At 30.2% G+C, this 20,222-nt stretch overlaps 2 protein-coding genes across 5 annotated transcripts in view; one reads left to right on the forward strand and one right to left on the reverse strand.

Moving 5' to 3' along the window:
• Positions 1 to 17,749, reverse strand: part of LOC106071184 (CREB-regulated transcription coactivator 1-like) — a 28,209-nt gene extending 10,460 nt beyond the window's left edge. Inside the window, exons 1-9 of one of the 4 annotated variants that reach the window (XM_013231229.2) lie at positions 17,579 to 17,749; positions 13,430 to 13,543; positions 13,018 to 13,137; positions 12,595 to 12,659; positions 10,702 to 10,755; positions 6,498 to 6,598; positions 6,231 to 6,339; positions 4,049 to 4,364; positions 1,227 to 1,628 (exon numbers count right to left, since the gene is read on the reverse strand). In XM_013231229.2, the coding sequence (XP_013086683.1) occupies positions 1,227 to 1,628; positions 4,049 to 4,364; positions 6,231 to 6,339; positions 6,498 to 6,598; positions 10,702 to 10,755; positions 12,595 to 12,659; positions 13,018 to 13,137; positions 13,430 to 13,543; positions 17,579 to 17,728 (1,431 nt within the window). In that variant the 5' untranslated portion in view covers positions 17,729 to 17,749. The remainder of the gene's footprint in view (positions 1 to 1,226; positions 1,629 to 4,048; positions 4,365 to 6,230; positions 6,340 to 6,497; positions 6,599 to 10,701; positions 10,756 to 12,594; positions 12,660 to 13,017; positions 13,138 to 13,429; positions 13,544 to 17,578) is intronic. The other 3 variants (XM_013231226.2, XM_013231231.2, XM_013231230.2) reach the window with 3 other exon arrangements.
• Positions 1 to 20,222, forward strand: part of LOC106074110 (28S ribosomal protein S11, mitochondrial-like) — a 320,632-nt gene that overhangs the window by 17,735 nt on the left and 282,675 nt on the right. The gene's annotated exons all lie outside the window — the stretch shown is intronic.

Consider the following 20,222-nt stretch of genomic DNA (forward strand, 5'->3'; position numbering starts at 1 on the left):
AGACCTAGGATAAAAGCAGTTAAAAAAGAAAAATGTAGATCTTAACTGTATTTATGATTGGGCTACTTATGGCTGATCTATTTTATTCATGTTCAGGGTAAATTTCAATTAAAATATTTTTTTCACTAAATAAAACTTCAGTAAAGAAGTTCTATTCCAGTACAGAAGATAATGGCAATATACTACTATAATTTTTATTTTAAAAATGTAATATTAATTAATGTTTAAAATGATAACATCTGCATTTTTAAAAAGCTTGACAAGCAAAACTTGATAATCAGACCATTAAAAACATTTTTTTCAAATCTGGAACCCTCAAAGCGAGAGCATCAACAACAACAAAAATCAGTTAAAAAAGAAAAAAATTAAATGTCCTCAAAAAACTAAATTTTATCCTTTTCAAACCACAATGACAAGTTTCAATTCCCAAAATTTAAAACAATTTACCAATAAAAAAGAAAATACAAGTTACTATTTGCAAAAACAATCTGACACAAAATTTTATTGCCAGTTTAATTATTTGATGAATATCTTGATTTATTATTGCAGTCTTTAAAATGTTAGGATTTTAAGAGGGAACTAATCTAACTAATTTTATCTATTAGTATGCTAACATTTAATTTTATTGCTTGAATACTGTCAATGGTAGTTTAAAATGCACAAGTATACAACATTTGGTTTCAAAGATACAAGAAGGAGTATTATTATTAAGTTAAATCTTTTTACTATTACTTAAAATAATTAGTAATTTTTTTTTTAATAATCTTATTTTGAAATTCTAAAATATTATCTTGTTTGCATAATTGCAACAAATAAATAGTTAAGGTTATGAGAACACAATAATACATTTTCTAAAGAAATGTCTTTTTTAACTTGTATGAAGATCAAATTGAAATATTACTTCAAAATTTTGCATTTTTAACACTGTAATTTTTCTGAGCAAATTATTAGAAAGAATAAACCTTTAATATGAATCAACATGAACTTAAATTTTACAGTTGTTGCACTCAACAAAGCACACAAAAATCAATGAAGTGAGCAACTTGAATGAGACTTACAAGAACCTTATTCCTTATCAGTTTCAGGAATAGGTTATTTACAAAAATTAAATTATAATACAGTTTAACCATGCCACATGAAATGAGGTGTGTATAAAATGATGAATTAACAAATGCATTGCCATACTGAAAGCCTGAACATAAAAACAAAAAAAAAACTGGACCTACCTGTACACTTAGATCATCACAATTACTGATGTGGACATGAGGCACCAAGGGTGAAAGTGGAGACTGTTGCTGTTGATTAATAGGTGGTGACTGTTGCGAGTTAGTGAATGAGGCTTGGTGATGAGATTGGCTAGAATGGGTTGGTGAACCAGAGGGGGATGATATATGATTGTGTTGATAAGGCAAAGATGGCTTTGTGGTTTGTCGATGGTGATTTAAAGATCTCTGATGTGTGGGTGAATACAAAGGGGAGACAGGTGTAGGGTAGGGCTGGTTCAATGGAGACTGAGCCCCATGGTGCCTCATTTGTTGCTGTTGCTGCTGTTGTTGCAGAAGTTGCTGTTGCAAATTAAACATATACGGCTGTTTCATGCAGGAGGGATCCATATCCGCCATTCCAGCCTAAGAACCAAACAAACAGACTAGCTGACAAAAGCACAACAGCAAGACCAGCACTATACTAGACACACACAAAAGCTATCAACAAATGTCACAAACAACACAAAAAAAACAACATAGGAAATGAAATGGGATGACAAACAAATTGCAAACCTAATGTTAATATTTGAAATAGAGACATTAGATTGAAATGCCCCACATTTTGATGTATTTTAGGGTAAGACTTCTTTGCTCTTTGAAGGTTTTTGGCAAACGGCAATAAATGTGGACAGCCACTTAAACTAATTGTGCTTGAAGTTTTCTTTTTATATATTGCTTCATAAAAATAAATAGATTTTTGTTTCCAATTAACCAATTAGAAATTGATGGCTTTTACAACTTAACTGACTGCATACTGATTCATGAGGGGAAAAGGAAAATGGCTGTTGTAATGGTAGGGAAAGAATTTAAAAAGTAATTTTTATGTGTTTTCTTTCAATTTTTTTTTCCAGATAGTTTAAGTAGTGGATTCAAATTGAGACAATAACATTTTGTGTGAAATTAGCTGAAGAGAAATTTATAGTTTGAAATGCCTTTTTTTTTTTGTTCTATTTTTTTTTTAAATTTAAATATTACTAAATTTGTTAGCAAGGTGGCAATAGATGCAAAATAGAGAATGAACAGAAACAATTTAAAAAATTAAATCCATTATTAACATATACTTGAATTTCCTGAAGGTACATGTTTTTCAAAACTTAAGATAAGGTGCTAATTAATGCATCTGGTTCCTGATTATTGGACTATTTTTCATCAACTGCTGTTTTTCATGTGGTAAAATAAGTATCTAACAGGACAAATTAATTCATTAAACATCAGATGTTGAGCAATAGAAGATTTTCATATGCACCAATAATCTATTGAATTCTGGAATGTGGTATCTGCATCAATTTTTGAGTGTGGCCAATACCTTTTCCAACTAATGGGTACCTCAAGATTGATTCAAGCATGCATTTTTTTCAGCAGTAGCAGCATGTAACACTTCAAGATTCCTTTAAATAGCCTTCATAGAGAACAAAATGTTAGCTTAAGTTTGAGTCCTCTATGTTCACCTATAGCTTAAGAATGAGTGTAAACAAAACAATCCATGTGCTGTAGACAAACATTCAAACAAAATTTAAAGTTTTCTCTCCATCTGAGTTGTAATGAGAATATACTATTATTCTCTACATAAAGATTTCCACCACTTTCAACATCTACTGAGACGAGCAGAGAATAAACATGTTTGGCTTAAACAAATCCTGAAGAGCACCGACCTAAACACAGCATTTTTTGTTACCCATGTAAACCAATGTTTTGTATGCTCAATGTTATAAGCTAATTTTCTAATGACAATAATAATAATTTAATCATAGAACTTATTCAGTTTTGTGATAGGCGATAAAAAATAAAACAAGCATGCATTGTTATATTATTGTAAAAAATTAATACAAATATCTAGTCCGCTTTATTCTACAGTTCATAAGAGAAAAAATGTGTACCAGTCTGCCAAAACCTTCATGGTTGTAGATAGATTAAAGTTAAGTAATTTAATTCTGTAAGTCATTGAAATTTAGCTAATTCTGAAAGTTTTCTTTGAATTGATACTGTAGTAAAAAGGTTTCCAAAGAATTGAAAGAGAGATGCAATGAGCTTTAATTTTGTGTTTTAAATTCATTCACTAAACTGGAAAATGTATTTGCATACAAGTGAAGAAATAACACTAGCGAACAACATTTACACTACATTATACAAAAGCTACATACTTTTTGTAACATCAATAACAACATTTCAAAACAGTTCTTGATTCATTTTAATTTATTCAGTTTCAACTAACCTTTTAAAGTGAGTGTCCAAAAAGATTTTAGCAAATTAAATTAAAACTAGTGTATATCAGTATGCCAGTTAAAAAAGTCTTTCTAAAGGTAACAATAAAATGAGTTTGTGTTTTGTCATGATGTGCAATTATTGTCTTTCAAAGTAAATCATATAGTCAACCTTTTGTTATGAGACTTGTTATGGGTAGCTTAAAGATTGGTACAAAAGAATGTATTCACAGGCTATGTTAAATACTTTTCTCTTTAAAAAAAAAAAAGAATCTTAATAAAGTTGTTATTTAAAAATGTGACAACTAAAAACACAATAAAGGAAGTTGTTTATAAATCAAGAACTGTTCCAACACTAACATAAACATGTACTTTTTTAAACAGAAAAAGTAGCTCAATAACTTATTGCTTATATAATATGTTAACTATATTTCTCAAATTAATTTGCTATTTTAAAAAAAAAAATAGCGCCTCTTTTTACCTCCACCTAATCCCAAAACATAAACATTAAAAAAATTTTTTTTATCATTTTTTGTAATTGCACAAGATAATTGAGCAAGTCAAGACTATGAATAAACTCACTGGAGAGGAGGGACCTCCTATCTGGTTAAGGACAAGTGGACTAGGGAGACTCATGCCTGATGGTTGCCGTCTTCGCTGATTTGGACTCTGCGGATTCTGAATACTCATGGGCATGTGTCGAGGACTAGTTGGACTAAGACTGACTGGGCTGTTTCCCGCTGCTGTGTTGTAAGGATCATCATGATCTAGTGGTGTTGGCAAAGGGGATGGAAATTGTAACACAGAAAGGTCAGGAAGAGATCCTGTATTGTTAGCTGTCATCTGAATAACAGGACTGTTTGTGTTATTTCCTTCCATTTCTTGGCTGGGGTAAATGCTAAATAATACAAAATAATGTATTAATAATTTAGTTCAGAGGTTTATCTCAGATTTTACAAGAAACTTCCAAAATAAAGATAAATTTCATTTATAATTTGGAACGAAGATTCTAATCTAGTATAATATATTAAATTTACATGAAACATACTACTTACAATTGAACACTAATTGTTAATTGAATTTTTAATGGATAATTTATTAACTTATAACATTTAGATTCTCTATTTTCTTTCCATTGATTTGTTCAATGCTAGGCAAATGGGAGCTCAAGACAATCATTGTATGTTTTTTAAAATGTGATAACATGTTCTGTGGAAACCTATTGCAATTATGTTGTCAGCATCCTATCCCTCAATCCGCGATGCTGAAATGACGCTACCAGCATCTGATCAACTTTTTTTTAAAGATAATGTTAATTAACAAATCCTATACAGTTTTCTTTCTTTGATATTATTAATCTTTACATCAACACACAGTCTTAGATAAAATCTTTACACTAACATTTTATTATACTCTAGCTATTACGACTAATTGATACAATAATTGGTCTATATCTTTTTATTGATTCATGCTTTGTTAGGAGAAATGAATAACTGTGAAAAGTTTCTTGATCCGGGAATGGGAAGCGGGAGAAATGTGTACAAAATTTGTACCAGACAGACAAAATGAGCAAGTTGATAAAAGATTTGTAAAAGCAAGAATAAATCTAAAATAGCAGACCTGCCTACCAAAAAAAGTCCAAATGCGTAACGCTGATGGTCAAAATGCGTATTTTGGCACCAGAATGCGTAACACTTACGCGATCCACTATTTTGTCATATATATATATATATAATATTAGAACTAGATGTCATGATTAGATCTACAATCTAAATCTAGATCAATACGACAATAGAGATGATATCTAGACTAGATCTATGTCTATATAATAAATATAATCTACGCTAGATCTGGGCTCAAGAGTGTTACCGATGCAGTGGATCCGCTACAAACGTAGGTCTACTCTCCAAACTTTCGTAGGCCTACCTTCATCCTTGATCTATTCTATATTAAGAATCTAGTCTAGATCGAGACTAGATGGTAGTAGATGTTATCGATCTAGATCTAGAATCTAGTCAATCTAAAATGATCTAAATCATACTAGATCTACAACTAAATTGGATCTAGATTGTAGAGTAATTACTAATGTAGAGAATCATGACATAACGTAATGACTAGCTAGACTCTAGCTAGATCTATTTCTATATAACAAGTTATCTAGATTCTAGATCTAGAATCCAGATCTAGACTAGATATCTACAATGTCCCTCAATGTGTTTTGAATCGATAGCACTTCGATATTTTTTTCTATACAAATAAATACGGGAATCAGGGATTCAACATAATTAATTTCTACTAATGAACTTACAAAAAAAAGTCACGTTGGTGTATCAGCTAACTGACGGTATCAATCTGGTACCAACCCGCCACTCCCTCACTCTCGCGTTCTTCATTTCTTGACTAAATCTAATTGCTATTAAGAACCAATCAACGTATAGATCTGGACACAATGTGTGCCCCCACCTTTTCTGTTTATCCCCCCCAACAGGACGGCTTAGCGTGACCTCCGTGACCGCTCGTAAGCTAGTCAAGAGAGGGGGGAAAGGATACGAAATGCGTAACGCGACGGGTTAAATGCGTATTGTGTACTGACGGTCATTTTTGGGAGATTTTGCGTAACGATTACGCATTTTGCGTAACGGTAGGCAGGTCTGAAATAGTAATCTAAACCAAGTTTTTTTGTTAACTGCTGAATTATGTCCACAAATGAAGAAATTTTTACATAAATACTTTAAAGTAAGAATAATGAAGAAATTCAACTAACTTTATATTTGGTACTTCACAAGACTTGGGCCTTGAAGGACCACCTGCTTTCTTGGAATCCCAATAACTCTGAATGCCATCTCCAGCATTTTCACCAACCATTTCAATAACTGTCAATACGAATACAAGCACATTTCTAGTATAAAACCATAAGGTAAACAGTAAATTAAAAACTTAGAATTCTGAATATACAAAAAAAAACTAAAATATTTTCAGCATATTATTTAGTATGCAGCTCTTCCATGGATATATATAACTCTTTACTTACTTCTACGATGTGTAGGGGGTGTCACTGGTGGGTGTGTATAATTCTTGCTATTAGCTGCATTGCCCATAGCATTCATGTGAAGAGATGGATCTGAATGAACCCTGATGAAAGACACAGAATCATTACAAGTCTATGTAAAAAATAAGTCCCTTTTACAATCAGCACTCAATGAAAATACCATGGTTGTCTAAGAATTCAAGAAGGATACAATCATAAATAAGGTTAAGGAAAATAAAAATTTTGGTAGTTGCATTGTCACATAAGAACAGCCTTCACCTTTTCAATATGTATTCCCTATGGTGCTTTTTTTTTTTTTGTAGCCACCTATTGCAAAATTAGATATCATTAAAAGACTAAATATTATTAATAAGTCGATCTTTAAAATTTTCTTTTTTAAATAATAAAATTTAAGTGATTTAAAGAGGTGCTCATTTTAAATTAAAAAAAATAAAACATATTATTTCCAAAGGAGATTTTTCAAGTGCTCCTTGTAAATAAAAAAAAAATATAAAATAAAAAGAACAACAAAAAAAAAAAACAATATCAATTCCAAAAGATATAAATATTCTTAAAATGAGTTAAATTTGCTCCTTTATTTTTCATGATTGTAATTACTTTTCCAAAATAATGCAGCATAAGCTGTAGGGACAGCATAAAACAGTCCTCAAAAGATTAATTTTAGTTTTGTTGCTCTAAGATAGAAAGAATTCAGTAAAGAAAACTAGGTCTAAAAAGTGTCAGTTTGGTTAAAGGGCTTTTCAAAATGACATCCAAAGATTGTTAAATAAAATAACAGTTTAAGAAATCTTCCAACAAAGAGTTAAATAAATGAAATAGTTTGATAAGCATAAAGTTAAATGTCTAAACAAGTTGAAAAGAAAAAAAAAAGGAAAGCTATAACATTCACCCTCTCTTTATCCATCTATTTTGATATTTGTTCAGTTATTTTTATGTTTTCTTAAATTCAAAGTCCTTCTCAAGGAGTGCAGTTCTGCACTTGCTTTTAAAATGAGTGAACAATTCATAATTTATCTTTTTTTTTTAAGTTACTGATTTCAAATTTGAGCCAGTTGTTTACTAATCCAAATTTATGATATTAGCAATGTATTCGTTTTTTTTTTTTAAAAGGACTTTTGAAGACTTGAAAATACATGTTTAGGTGCCAGAAAATAAACTTAAAGAACATTACTAAGTTGTTTATTTATGCAATATTGTCTATTGAAACATCTAGATATTAATAAACACTATTGAACATTTTGTACTAAAGATAAAAGCCTGTAAAAACTAAATTTTTTTTTTACTGCCAGTTCTCCCTCTGAAAACTAAATATTTTTTTTTTTACTGCCAGTTCTCCCTCTGAAAACTAAATTTTTTTTTGTTACTGCCAGTTCTCAATGTACTTATTTAGGCATACACAGGATCTGTAAGCAGTCTGGTGAAAAGTCAGGATTTGCCAAAAGGGAAATTTTAGAAGCACTTTTATTTGAAGTTTACTTTTGATTGGAAAAAGTAACATTTTAAAAATATGCAAGCCCACTAAATTTCATAGTCATGGCCGTAAACTGCATGCCAGCCAAATTAAATTTTGGCAAATCAACCATGCCTTGGTAATAATTGATCAATGATCAGCTAGTTTTTAAAATCGGAACAGAAATGACACTTTCAAGACTCCCATACAAAAATTGTGAAATCAAAATTACCATCCATATTTAAAGGTAATAGTACTAACAATTAAAAAATCAATTCTTTTGAAGCATTGTAGAAATGTAAAAAAAAGTATTTTTAATAAATTATCCATTGACAGATATAAAAATTCCCAACACTAGTAATTCAATAATGTTAGCCTCAAATGTATACTACAAATAAACATTTTCATTAGCTTTACAACACATCTCTAACCTGAACCTAACATCCTAGATAAAAATTTGATAACCCCTTAGATTTATAAAAATATTTTTTTCCAACAATAATCCCTAATGAAAAGTCAATGGCAATAATGTCTTTGCTATTGTCATAATGACAATTGCACCTAATTTCATAAGACGCTGTAACCCTTTCAGTGACAACCACCTATTTAAACCCTTGTAAAACAAAATCAAGTTAGTGGTTATGACATCAGATAACAACAATTAGTTATTTTTAAATGTCTTCTATAAGATTACTATACTGCACTTGTATTTATAATCCAGACAATAAAAATAAATAAATTTGGCATTAAAAATAATGGGTTTTTTAAATATATTTTCTTTTAATCTTGAAAAGATAAGCCTACTAAACCATAAGCAGACATGCCTACTCCCAAGATTTAGAATGAGGAACACTCATGTTGAAAATTAGGAGTCTTGGGCCCTTAAGAGGAACAATTATTACTTAAAAAACAATGCTAGTCTTCTTATTTATCAGAACTATATAATATAAATTTTAAAAAACCTGTAGCGGAAATGTTGTAATTGTGTCTTATGCTTGAATTTGATCTATATCTATAGCAATATATCATATATATATATATATATATATATATATGTGTATATATATATATATATATATATATATGTGTATATATATATATATATATGTGTATATATATATATATATATATATACACACACACATATATATATATATATATATATATATATATATATATATATATATATATATATATATATATATATATATATATATATATATATATATATAATGATGAGCTCAATTACCTTAACTGATGGTTTAAAAAATACATTAGTTACATACTAGACATAAATCTAGATCTAGATCTCAATAAGACATAGATCTATACCTAAGTCATGATACCTAACTTAGATACTTAAATCTATAAGTCTTTTTAGATCTTATTAATATTCTAATCTACTAGATCTAGTCTATTATATGTGTCTTTATTAAATTTCATCCTCTTCGAAGAAGCTGGTTAGATCTAGGTATATTGATGGGAAAAGATTACTTTGGCATGATTATCAACAACATATGAATAATGAAGCATTAACAATTAGATTCTAGATTTTCTGACAAATCTAGGCTACACCAGATGGAATATTGAAAATAATGGTGATTTTTTTTTTGTCAGAATTTGGACTTTGCAGAACAAACAAGCGCAAATGCAGATCAGTAAAATGTGGTCACTTTTTTTTTTAATGATTTTTGCATGATGGTTCGGCAAAATCTGGAATGGTAGGTATGTCTGAATAAGGAACAAAATACTTGCAGTACATAGCATAAATTAAACAAAATATCATCATACATATAATATACATATATTGGTGCATGCATGCTTGATCTATATATATTTTGTTTTTTTGACTTTTGAATTATTCAATAGCTTGAATTCATTATTGCAACAACAAAATCATCAGTAACAAAACAGTTGTTTTTTTTCATGAAAACTTTTCTATGACATGGTTTTACTTTTTAAAATCAACTCTTAAAAACAAAGTCTCTATGTTATCTATATATGACTAAGATGAAATACTCAATACTGATAGTTAGTGAATGAAATTCACTGTGCCGCAACCGCTAGGATCTGAAGCATAATACATGTCAGTTATAAAACTAAAAAAAAAGTTTAAAAATTAAACTCCTTGCCTAATGAATAGCAATATATTAACATAAAAGCCACATTGAAAATATAATGTTTTTTTAACAAACAAAAAAATGAGCATGGTATCTTGACTATAGGATTTGGATTTGTTAGAAATTCTATTTATTTTATATTAGCATTTAATATTATTAGATTCTAAAATGTTATAAACATTTTTTTCCATTTAAATTATGAATTTCCTTAAAAGTATACTCTAAATTATTTATTTTTTATTATGAAATAAACAAGGGCAAAATATATCTTTCATTAGCAATCAACTAAATATATTGCTCATGCTTGTATATAATCTGTGAACTGAACAAGCTGAGTGAATGCAAGAGTTAAGTATCGCAACATTTCTCACTGTAGCAGTAACTACAGACAACAAAGATAAGAGGCAGAATTGTCCTAATATAATAAAGATGATGAAAAAACAACATTATCATAAACAGGCTCTTTTTGCAATATATGTTAAATATTTAATAAGTGATCAGTTGAATCCCATCACCTTGAAAATAATATTAGTTACAAAAAAAAAGTGTAATCTAATGCAATAAGTGGAGAAACTGGAGCAAATCATATACAAAGGATAGGGTGGGATGCACTCACCGAGACAACGAAAGGCCACTATACAGATAGCGGTGCGCCTTGGTAAGCCCACAACTGGCAAAAAGTAAAATCAGTGAAAATGGTAGAAACAAAACAAAAAAAAAAAAAAAAAAAAAAAAAGAAGGAAAAGAATATTCACACACACACACAAATTAAAAAAAACAACTCCAGATGAACACGTAAAATAATGTTGGATTACAATAGTGAAAAAAAGGTCTGCTTGTTTTTTTAAATTGTAAAGAATGCTTGTATGAAATTTTTGTCTACAAATGTCATTTCACTGTAATAATCCCAACAAGAAAAAACTATTTTGGTGCACAAAAAAAAAGCACTGGAAAAATGTTTTACACTCTCTATCAGTATTGTTTTAAAAAAAGTATTTATAGCTTCATTTTACTAGGTGTTTTTTTTAACATGTAACCAACAATAGTTGTTTTTTTAATGACACCTTTGAATGCATACAAAATTTACTATTAGTTTTAAGTTGAGAGCTTCAATTCAAAATACAAACTAAAACCAAAAGGTCACTGACATTTTCATGCAAGTCTTTCAAATGTAAGCATTCAAAAACTAAAACAATATCTTACACTAAATTACTCTGCACAAGTACTAGATTTCTTTAATTTTAAAATACTTGATTGTAATCAGTCACAATTTATAGTAAAACATTGAATTCATTAAAAATAATCAGTTTCAATATTAAATATATAAAGAGAGATAAACAAGTAGTCAGTAAATACTTTTTTAGCCTCCATTCGCCTTACTTTGCTTATGGTTAAATGTTAGGAATTGTATTAATGTATTATATTGACATGTTCATGTCTTCTTTATCAATACAAATTAAAAAATTTGTTGAAAATAATGAAAACCAAGTGAAGAAAAACTCAACAATTAAAGTTTTAAAAATGTCATAGAAAAAAGAGCAACTAAAGCTTGCTAAACAAAACAATAAATAGGTGCTCATGTCTCAACCTAAACAGCAATATCAAAATCAATAGCAAAATGGTAAAAGAAATAAAATGTGTATGAGTGAATATAGGGAAAAAAAAAAGGAGGGGGTGATGATATAATCAAAACAGTTTTTACTTTCTATTATTTTTTTTTGAATTAAAGATACATGTTTATCAATCATTTTCAATTCTATACTATATAATTCTACTATAAAGTCATAGTACAACTATACTTATCAGAAAAGCACAATTAAAGAAATTCTTAAGAAATATTTAAAAAAAAAAGTTCAAAACAGCTCTTGATTAATAATTTTAAAAAATTATATAGAGCTAGTTAAAGCAGTGCCAACATAAATTTTAACACTTAGCAGAGTGCAAACTAAGCTTAAAAATATTTTTTTTTCCAACTGACATAAAGAAAGGAGTCAGGCATAAAATGAAAAGTGTATGTTAAATAAAAAAAACCCTCAAATTTGAAAGAAGTGAACTAAATTTATCAAAGCAAACATCTTTTTCATAAAATATCAGTTTTGCTTGTTTACTTTTACCCATTGAACTATTTTGAATAAATTATTACTAAACAAAAGAGAGGTCAAATCAGTTTTTAACAAACTTATCCAATAAAACTACAATTAACAGAATGCCTTCCTGTGAATCTTTTCTAATAAAAGCAACTTAGTTAAGCTGTGAGAGTAGTACTAATCTAAATTTTGAATTGTATTTTGTATGTTATGATATCATGTATCATATCATCTACACAGATAAAAAAAAAAACACCAACTGTAAGAACTTTTAAGATAGTATAAGGAATATATAACTGTACAAAGAAAGGCAATTTGGATTGGGCAACAAGCTTACACATAGAATAATTTAGACAACCATGGTTACTTAATTTTGTAGATTATCCTTAAATTAATATCGTAATTTTTTACATTGTAGTTACCTACGCCAACTTGTATCAGGAGGAGGAGATAAATGATAGGCAGATCCATATGGAGAAGAATCAATCTTGAGAATAAAAAAAAAATGAATATTTACAGCAATTGTTTCCAACTATTTCTGTGAACTTATTTTAATAATTTGAAATGTCTAACACTATGCAAAGTACATATCTGATTAAGGCAGCCACTATTGCTATTGCAAACGTCACATGAAATCTAACTTTCTAAAAAAAAAAAACATCAACATGCCTACAACTTATTTTATAGCAAAGAATCTAAATCTGGATTATGCACATTATAACATCAACACAAAAATGGACTGCAAGCTGATACGTCTTGATAAAGTGTACAGAATTTTAGATTTTACTACTTAGATAATAAGTATATGCTAAAAGATAACCCTAAAATTGAATGTGATTATATACCCGCTTGTCTGGTGGAAAATTTCGTCTATGAGGACCAATTTGCTGCCTATGTCTTTCCTGTCGTCCATGACCTAAAGAAGAGCGGCCTTGTTTCATGTCATCTAAATGCTGTAATGTAGCCTGACAAGAAACATTTTGCTTAAATAAATAAGTGAATTCTCTTTAAAAGTAAAAATCATATACTCAAATAGCTTCAGTAATGTTAAAAAGACATTTCCTTATTTAAAAATAACATGACAAACAATTTTTTTATCAAAGCAATAATAATGCAAAATTCATAAGCACAACTTTTTAAAATTCAATTCTGCAGATATTGTAAAACATCTATACTTAATACATTAATTTATATTATATTTATATCTAATAATGCAGCTGTAAATTTTTTACAAACTTTATATATTAAAACAATTACCTGTAAGTCAATGCCTTGATTGGTTGCAATTTGGTTGACATTAGGAAGGGATCCACCTCTGTAAGTACCCAAATTAGGTGCAATGTGTTGCTGTTTTTGATATCTTGGTGGATCCTAAGAAATAAAATGTCTATAATAAAAAAGACAGGTAAAATACAAAAAACATTTAAAAAAAAATAGAACTACATGTTTTGGTAGCTGAACTGAGGTTCTGGAGTTTCCTAATGAAGAGGTTGAAACATTTTAAATCTTAGGATATTTCCTACACCTCAAAATATTGCTAATATTGCTGGGGTAATGGGATTAATGTATGCAAAATCCACACATTTGTTAAACTACATATTATATATGAGTTTCTCATCATTAAAATTTCAGCAATCTGCTCTTTGTTTACAATTAGATTTTGAAAGATCTGGTTTACACTTAAAAGACATCTCTTTAAGCAACAAATGAGTGGACAATATAACCATACCTCAAAAAAAAACATTGAACAAGCAATCAAGAAAAACAATGAACAAGCAAAGTATGGACATAATTGACCTGACCCTCTTTGACATTATATTTTTTAACTAAACAAAACAATATATCTTATATTATAAAGTAGAAAATAAGGCGTATGTGTGTATGTATGTATGTATATGCCGAATAGAAATCAAAACCGTTTGATCAATCTTGATAAAACTTGGCACAAATATTCCTTGGGTACTAACTTAGACAGTAGTGTATGTATTGTAGCCCTAAAATAAATTTGAAGACACGCAAAAAAAAAAAAAAAGTTGTCCAACTCTATGAAAGCATTATAACTTCATTGATCTAGGCCATGTTTACAAGAGAAAAGATCGAAAGGATCTAGATCTAATTTTAAGAACTACACTTTGCGCAGATAGTTTTTTACTTTGACACATGAAAATACAAAATATAGTCTATTGAGTTCATTATTTAAAGACAAACTGAAGAGGTTTTTTTTTTAAATTGAGATAGCGATTGATTTAGATAGTAGATAGCATCAAAGTTAGTTCCTAAAATTTTGAGATTTTAGAAAAGCGTATTTATATTAGAAAAAGTAGTTTGAAAGTGTAACAAATAACGAGATTTGAAAATCAGCTTCAATGGCCGAAAGCGGAAGTGACGTCTTGTAATGGGATAGCGATTCAGATGATATACTTATCTAAATCTAGCTGTCAAACAATTTTAAATGATACTTATCATGGGATGCACCAAAATGCACTGAAGCTAACTCTTCTACTTTTTCAAAATATATTATAGAGCAGACTATTAATTAATATAATTATAGATAGATTAAAAGATAGGACTAGTAGAGTATAGAATAGTCTAGACGACTCTATAGAGTCTAGATCTAGGAATCTACTAGGTAGTAGGTATACAATACTAGTATACTATACTATAAGTCTATTATAATTTTTATTATAACAAAACTAAATGGCTAGATCTATCCATCTCTAATTCTAGCTAGGCCTTCTAACACTTTTACTAGTCGCTCACTAGATCTAGTTTATAAAAATAATAATTGACTTGTACTACTTGTAGTTGTAGTAATACTAATAGTAGTAATAGTTTTAAGTTTATAAACTAGTAGATTTAAGTAGATGTAGAATCTAGAGTAATCTAGACTAACCTCTATGTTAAGTCTAAGCCCAAACATTTTTTAATGCTTGAGTTTGTATATCTCTGTAATACTAATAGTAAGACCTAGTGAGTAGTGTCCTAGCATAAAGATTATTCGTAGATATAAATATAATATTAATAATATTATATAAGTCAAGGACTAAACCTAAAGCCTAAGCTAAATCTATTATATAGAATATATTTATAATAGATCTAATATAGCCCTTTACTAGCTCTTACTATACTTATTAATAAGGCTAGACTTTAGATCTAAAAAAATAATAAGTCATCATTATATTGGTAATATTAAATACAGATCTATACTAAACACATGTGACATGTCTTTAAGTTTTAAAACTTAAACAGGGCCAGTCCTAATGATTGCGGGGCACTATGTGAAACTGATTGCGCTGGGCCTCGTCTGGGTGGGAATAAGGATAATAAGTGCAAATTAAGATTTTGTATTAGAAAAAAATTCGACTTTGATTTTATTCAATCTTTACTAAGTACAAGATTACGATCAAATTAACTTTACGAACTTTGCAACCTATGGCATATTAATATGCCAGTCACTATTAAAGTAAATAAAGTATGGAAACTTCCGATTAAAGTGAAAATTTGCCTGATTATTACATTTAAAGGGAAACTCCGATAGTTTTTTAAATTTGAGTTATTGACATATTTAAATTCTGCGTAAAAAGTTGTAATAGTAAACATTCTATCATTTTTTATTTAAATGCTTAGAAAATTTTATATTTAATAAATTAGTAAATTCTTGACATCTAAAAAAAAACGGGATTCCTTGAGATTTTGTTTTAAGTTATTTCATGCGTCACTTCCTTAAACAATACTGAAAGAGAAACTTGATTTAACCAATCGTATCGCTTCATTCTTACAGTAGCTGTTAGGCTTAGTGACGGCCTAGTCCAGAGCTATGATACAGTTAGATGTTAATGTTAGATCAGATAATCAGTATAACATATAATATATATATATAACCACTAGTTCTCTCTATATATATGTATACATAATTAAGTATAAATGTTAATAATTTTTTTAAAATCTATTTTACAGAAAACATATGACATGTGGCATACAGACAAGTTTACTAGATGGATCTTTCATCATTTTGGAAATACAAGAATAGTTAATATTCCTTGTTTCTATTGTGAAACAAATCACAGAAACATTCTACAATTTTATTTTATATAATAAATACCAATAAATGTAAATTAAAAATCACAATTTAATTGAGTTCTTCATTATACACACAACATTATTTTAGTTATGTTCCTTTTCACTTGCTAGGTTTAGACAAAGTTTCGATCAGGATTTAATATTATTATATCATAGCCCAAAACTCCAGCAGGATGTTAGTTAATGGCAGTGGTCAATGTTTGAACCTGAGACCACAGAGAAGACAGTTCGGAGCGCAAACCACACAACTTTCTGCGTTTCAAAACTTATTCAAATTTTGATCATTTCTATGTTATTGCAGATTTGAATGTCCATTGCAATGATGACTTGATCTGTAAAGGGGTTACATTTTTCAAAAATAAGAGTTGTATCTCATTCTTTGAATGATGCTATTTATTAGAAATTGCAACGTGGAATACATATTAGAGGCCAAAAGAAAATCCACTGCAGAGGGAAGACGTAGACATCATAAAGAACATTTAAATTGACCACAAGCTGAAAATGGTTATGTCTTCGCTGGATGCGGCAAAATATCTAGTTTGCAGCTAGGGCTGCGTAGCCATGGAAAATACTGCATTCCTCATTAACCTTTCGACTCGACTGCCAGCCTTATTTATTAAACACTTTAAATTATGAATAGCTCTGCATTTTTTAATAACAATAAAAAAAAATATAATTGGGTTACTAAAATTTAATAAAATGAGTTGCATAACCGTACTTTAATATTATATTGATACTACAATTTATTTTCCACTTCCCTGACTTCCCAGAGAAAAGAAAAAAACAACTCCTTTTCCAGTAGGATAATCTCTTTCATTTATAGTTTATAGTCTAAACACAATTTAAAACTTTGTTACAGTTACAGATTAACTTGCTAGCTTAACTGTCTAATGATTCTATTCCAATGAACAAATGAGTCAAGCGTGAGATAAATGAAAATTCTTTAATTTTTACATATAGATTTATAGAATTATTTAAGTATATAGAATCTAGGCCCGAATATATTTAAGTAAGTGTGTAACAACATCCAAATTTCACTACTCATGTCTTGGTAAGTTCTGTTTGAATCCATTTTATTATAAAAATTCAAACTAAGATTGGGGGGGGGGGGTAGATCTAGAATCCAGTTTGCATGGCCACAACCATCATACTACATTCTAGTACACTTTCAGTTCTAGATTGAAGCCCGAACTGTAATTGAAATCAGAAGAAAAAAAATATTATTTTGACATTTGCTGTCAGTCATTTCTTTTCAACTTTTGACATGGAATATGGGAAATAGATGTGTTGCCTCGAAGTAAATGTTTTTATCGAAAAACAAATTACCCTTGTTGCAGAATTAACTTCTTGCAAAATGGCTTCAAAAGCAGCAGTTTCTTCGGCCTGCTTTTGAGTGTGTAAAGCTATTTTTTCACTAAACTTCCGAGGGTTCGCCATGATGGCTGAAAACGACAAGCTTGTTATGATTCCGACCATACATAAGGTTAGTTCCGGGAAGAGCCAATGAAATTATAGGCACATTGTCATGTGACTTACTAGATGGCGCTTATATATCAATATCTATATATATTCCATCCCTTGATGAGAGCATTTTGGGTAGACTAAAAAGATCGAGATTTTGAGAGCCTCAAAAAGGGGTTGCAGCGTGGCGAGACAAAAGTATGGTGGTGAGTGTCAACAAAGGTAACTAAATCTGTGACTTGCTAACTCTGTAATTGTACCTGATAAATATCCTTGTAATTATTTTTTATTTGTAATTATTGTAATTACAGTTAGAGCTTCAAATTTTCCTCACAATATTTCTATTTTTGCAATCCCATTCGGACATTCTGATGAAAACAAAATCCCCAAAATACGAACTCTAAACAATTTGAAGTGATCATAAGTCGGAAAAAGGTCAGGGAAAACTCAACAAAAGTTCCGATGACATGGAGGCCAATACGAGAAAAGCGCGAACATGAACGTCCTCGTAGGCCCCTTTAACTTTGCGCCACACTTTCATGGAGGACCTCAGCGCAGTGGACACCAGGTGGTAACAGGCTTAATCAGACATTGCCAGTGATAGATCTTTGTGGAGACAGCTTACCCCCCAATGCGCCAATGTGACTAGACTCTGAGAGAGTTTGTCAAGAGTCTGAGACTGGAGTTTGAGAGAGTTAGTTAGAGTTGGTGACTGGGCTCTGAGAAAGTTAGAATATGAGACTATGAGACTGGAGCTTGAAAGTGTTAGTTGAGAGTTATTGTAGGAAGATTTTTACCTATCGAAGATTGATAGTCCGTGTTGGACGACGTAGGCCTACTGTTGTTGAAATGATCTGGTGATCCACATAGATACTAGTTGTAAATAGGTTATTAGTTTAATAGAGTGTTTTATTAAATATACATATGAGTTGAGTCTCCTTAGAGAGTGAGTTAATGCTACACAGTTAGCCTACATGTAAAGAGGTTCCTGTCGTCAAAGACTGAACGATGGCTTGGAGTAGCCCCCTAGGCTGCAAAGACAACGACCTTCCCATGTAAAACTACCCAAGCTATCCCTATATTTATAGGCAGCGTATGAGCACCTGATGTGCACACCGTTGGCATATTCAGAGGTAGGCCTACATAGTATAAGGCTATTTAATATAAATTTAGAAGACTATTAAAAGCTGTTGAACTTGTTTAACATTTTGAAACACGTTTCTGACATTTAACGAATAATCTCTCTCTCTCTCTCTCTCTCTCTCTCTCTCTCTCTCTCTCTCTCTCACACACACACACACACACCTTGGAGCTACATAAAATAGCGATGCCCAAACTTCGACTCGCGGGCCAAATCCGGCCCGCGACGTGTTTCCATCCGGCCCTCCGTAACATCGGAACAAAGTGTAGAACAAAATAAATAAATATTTTCCCCACGTTAGGATTGGAACTTTTATGGATTTCATTAAAATCTTGTGTATTCTAATATTCATTTTTTTTTCTAAAGAACACAAGGTTTATTTTTTGTCGACAAAAGTTTTTTTTTTTTGTTCTTAGAAAATTTCGCTCCTGTCTGAGCTGGCCGTGTCCTTGACAACTTGTATGTGCAACACAGTGCATCATTACTGCATCCTTTTGGTTCGAGTTCTTTTCATATCAATGCAAGTGGTAGTTAGGCCTACTGTTTAATGTTTGTGCGCTAATGAAATGGGAGAGTCGAATAAACGAAAATTAGACAGAATTAGAAATTCCAGAAAAATTGGGCAGATGTTTGCTTTTTATTATCAACATGTTTGATTTGTAAAGAAAACGTGTCACTTTTAAAGAATCTAATAAAAAAAAAAAAGGCGTTATAAAACAAAAAACAAAAAAAAAAAGATATGGTGGTATTGTTGGTTTGAGCCGCAACGAAAAAGATTGCCAAATAGACCTCATTCACCAATCGTAAACAAACAACATTTAGTCACGTGATAATATTGATAAAACAACGGAAAAAAACTGTCACGTGATATCCATTGTGTATTAAAAATTAGATCGTAATTTGTATAGAAGAGATAGAGAATCCCGTGGCTAAATGTTGTTTGTTTACGATTGGTGAATGAGGTCCATTGCGCCTAGCTGAGTGAGTTGACGAGATTATTTACCAAAAAGAGAAAAGAAAATGAGTTAGCGGTAAGGGCAAACATCTGCCCACATTAGAGTTTTAAACAAGGTTACAAAGACAGTTTGTGTGTAAACACCTAACTGAAAATCGGCCACCCAGGTAGGTAAAAAGGCAGGTTTCAATATTTTCAGAAAGAATATCAGAATGAAATTCTATCAAAGGCAAATGACTGATAAGAATGGAGAAAGAAGGTTGAAAGATCTTGTGTGGTGCCCCAACTGTCCAGCAGACCAAGGGATATGTGAAAGTGAAGGTGAACTTAGAAGTGAACCTGCCCTAACTGATGTCTTATAATGATTATCTAATTGGTCTAATTGTTTTGTAAAGAGTCAATCTCTTATTCAA

The sequence above is a fragment of the Biomphalaria glabrata genome, chromosome 1 (genome assembly GCF_947242115.1).
Source record: "Biomphalaria glabrata chromosome 1, xgBioGlab47.1, whole genome shotgun sequence".
NCBI classification, from domain to species: domain Eukaryota; kingdom Metazoa; phylum Mollusca; class Gastropoda; family Planorbidae; genus Biomphalaria; species Biomphalaria glabrata.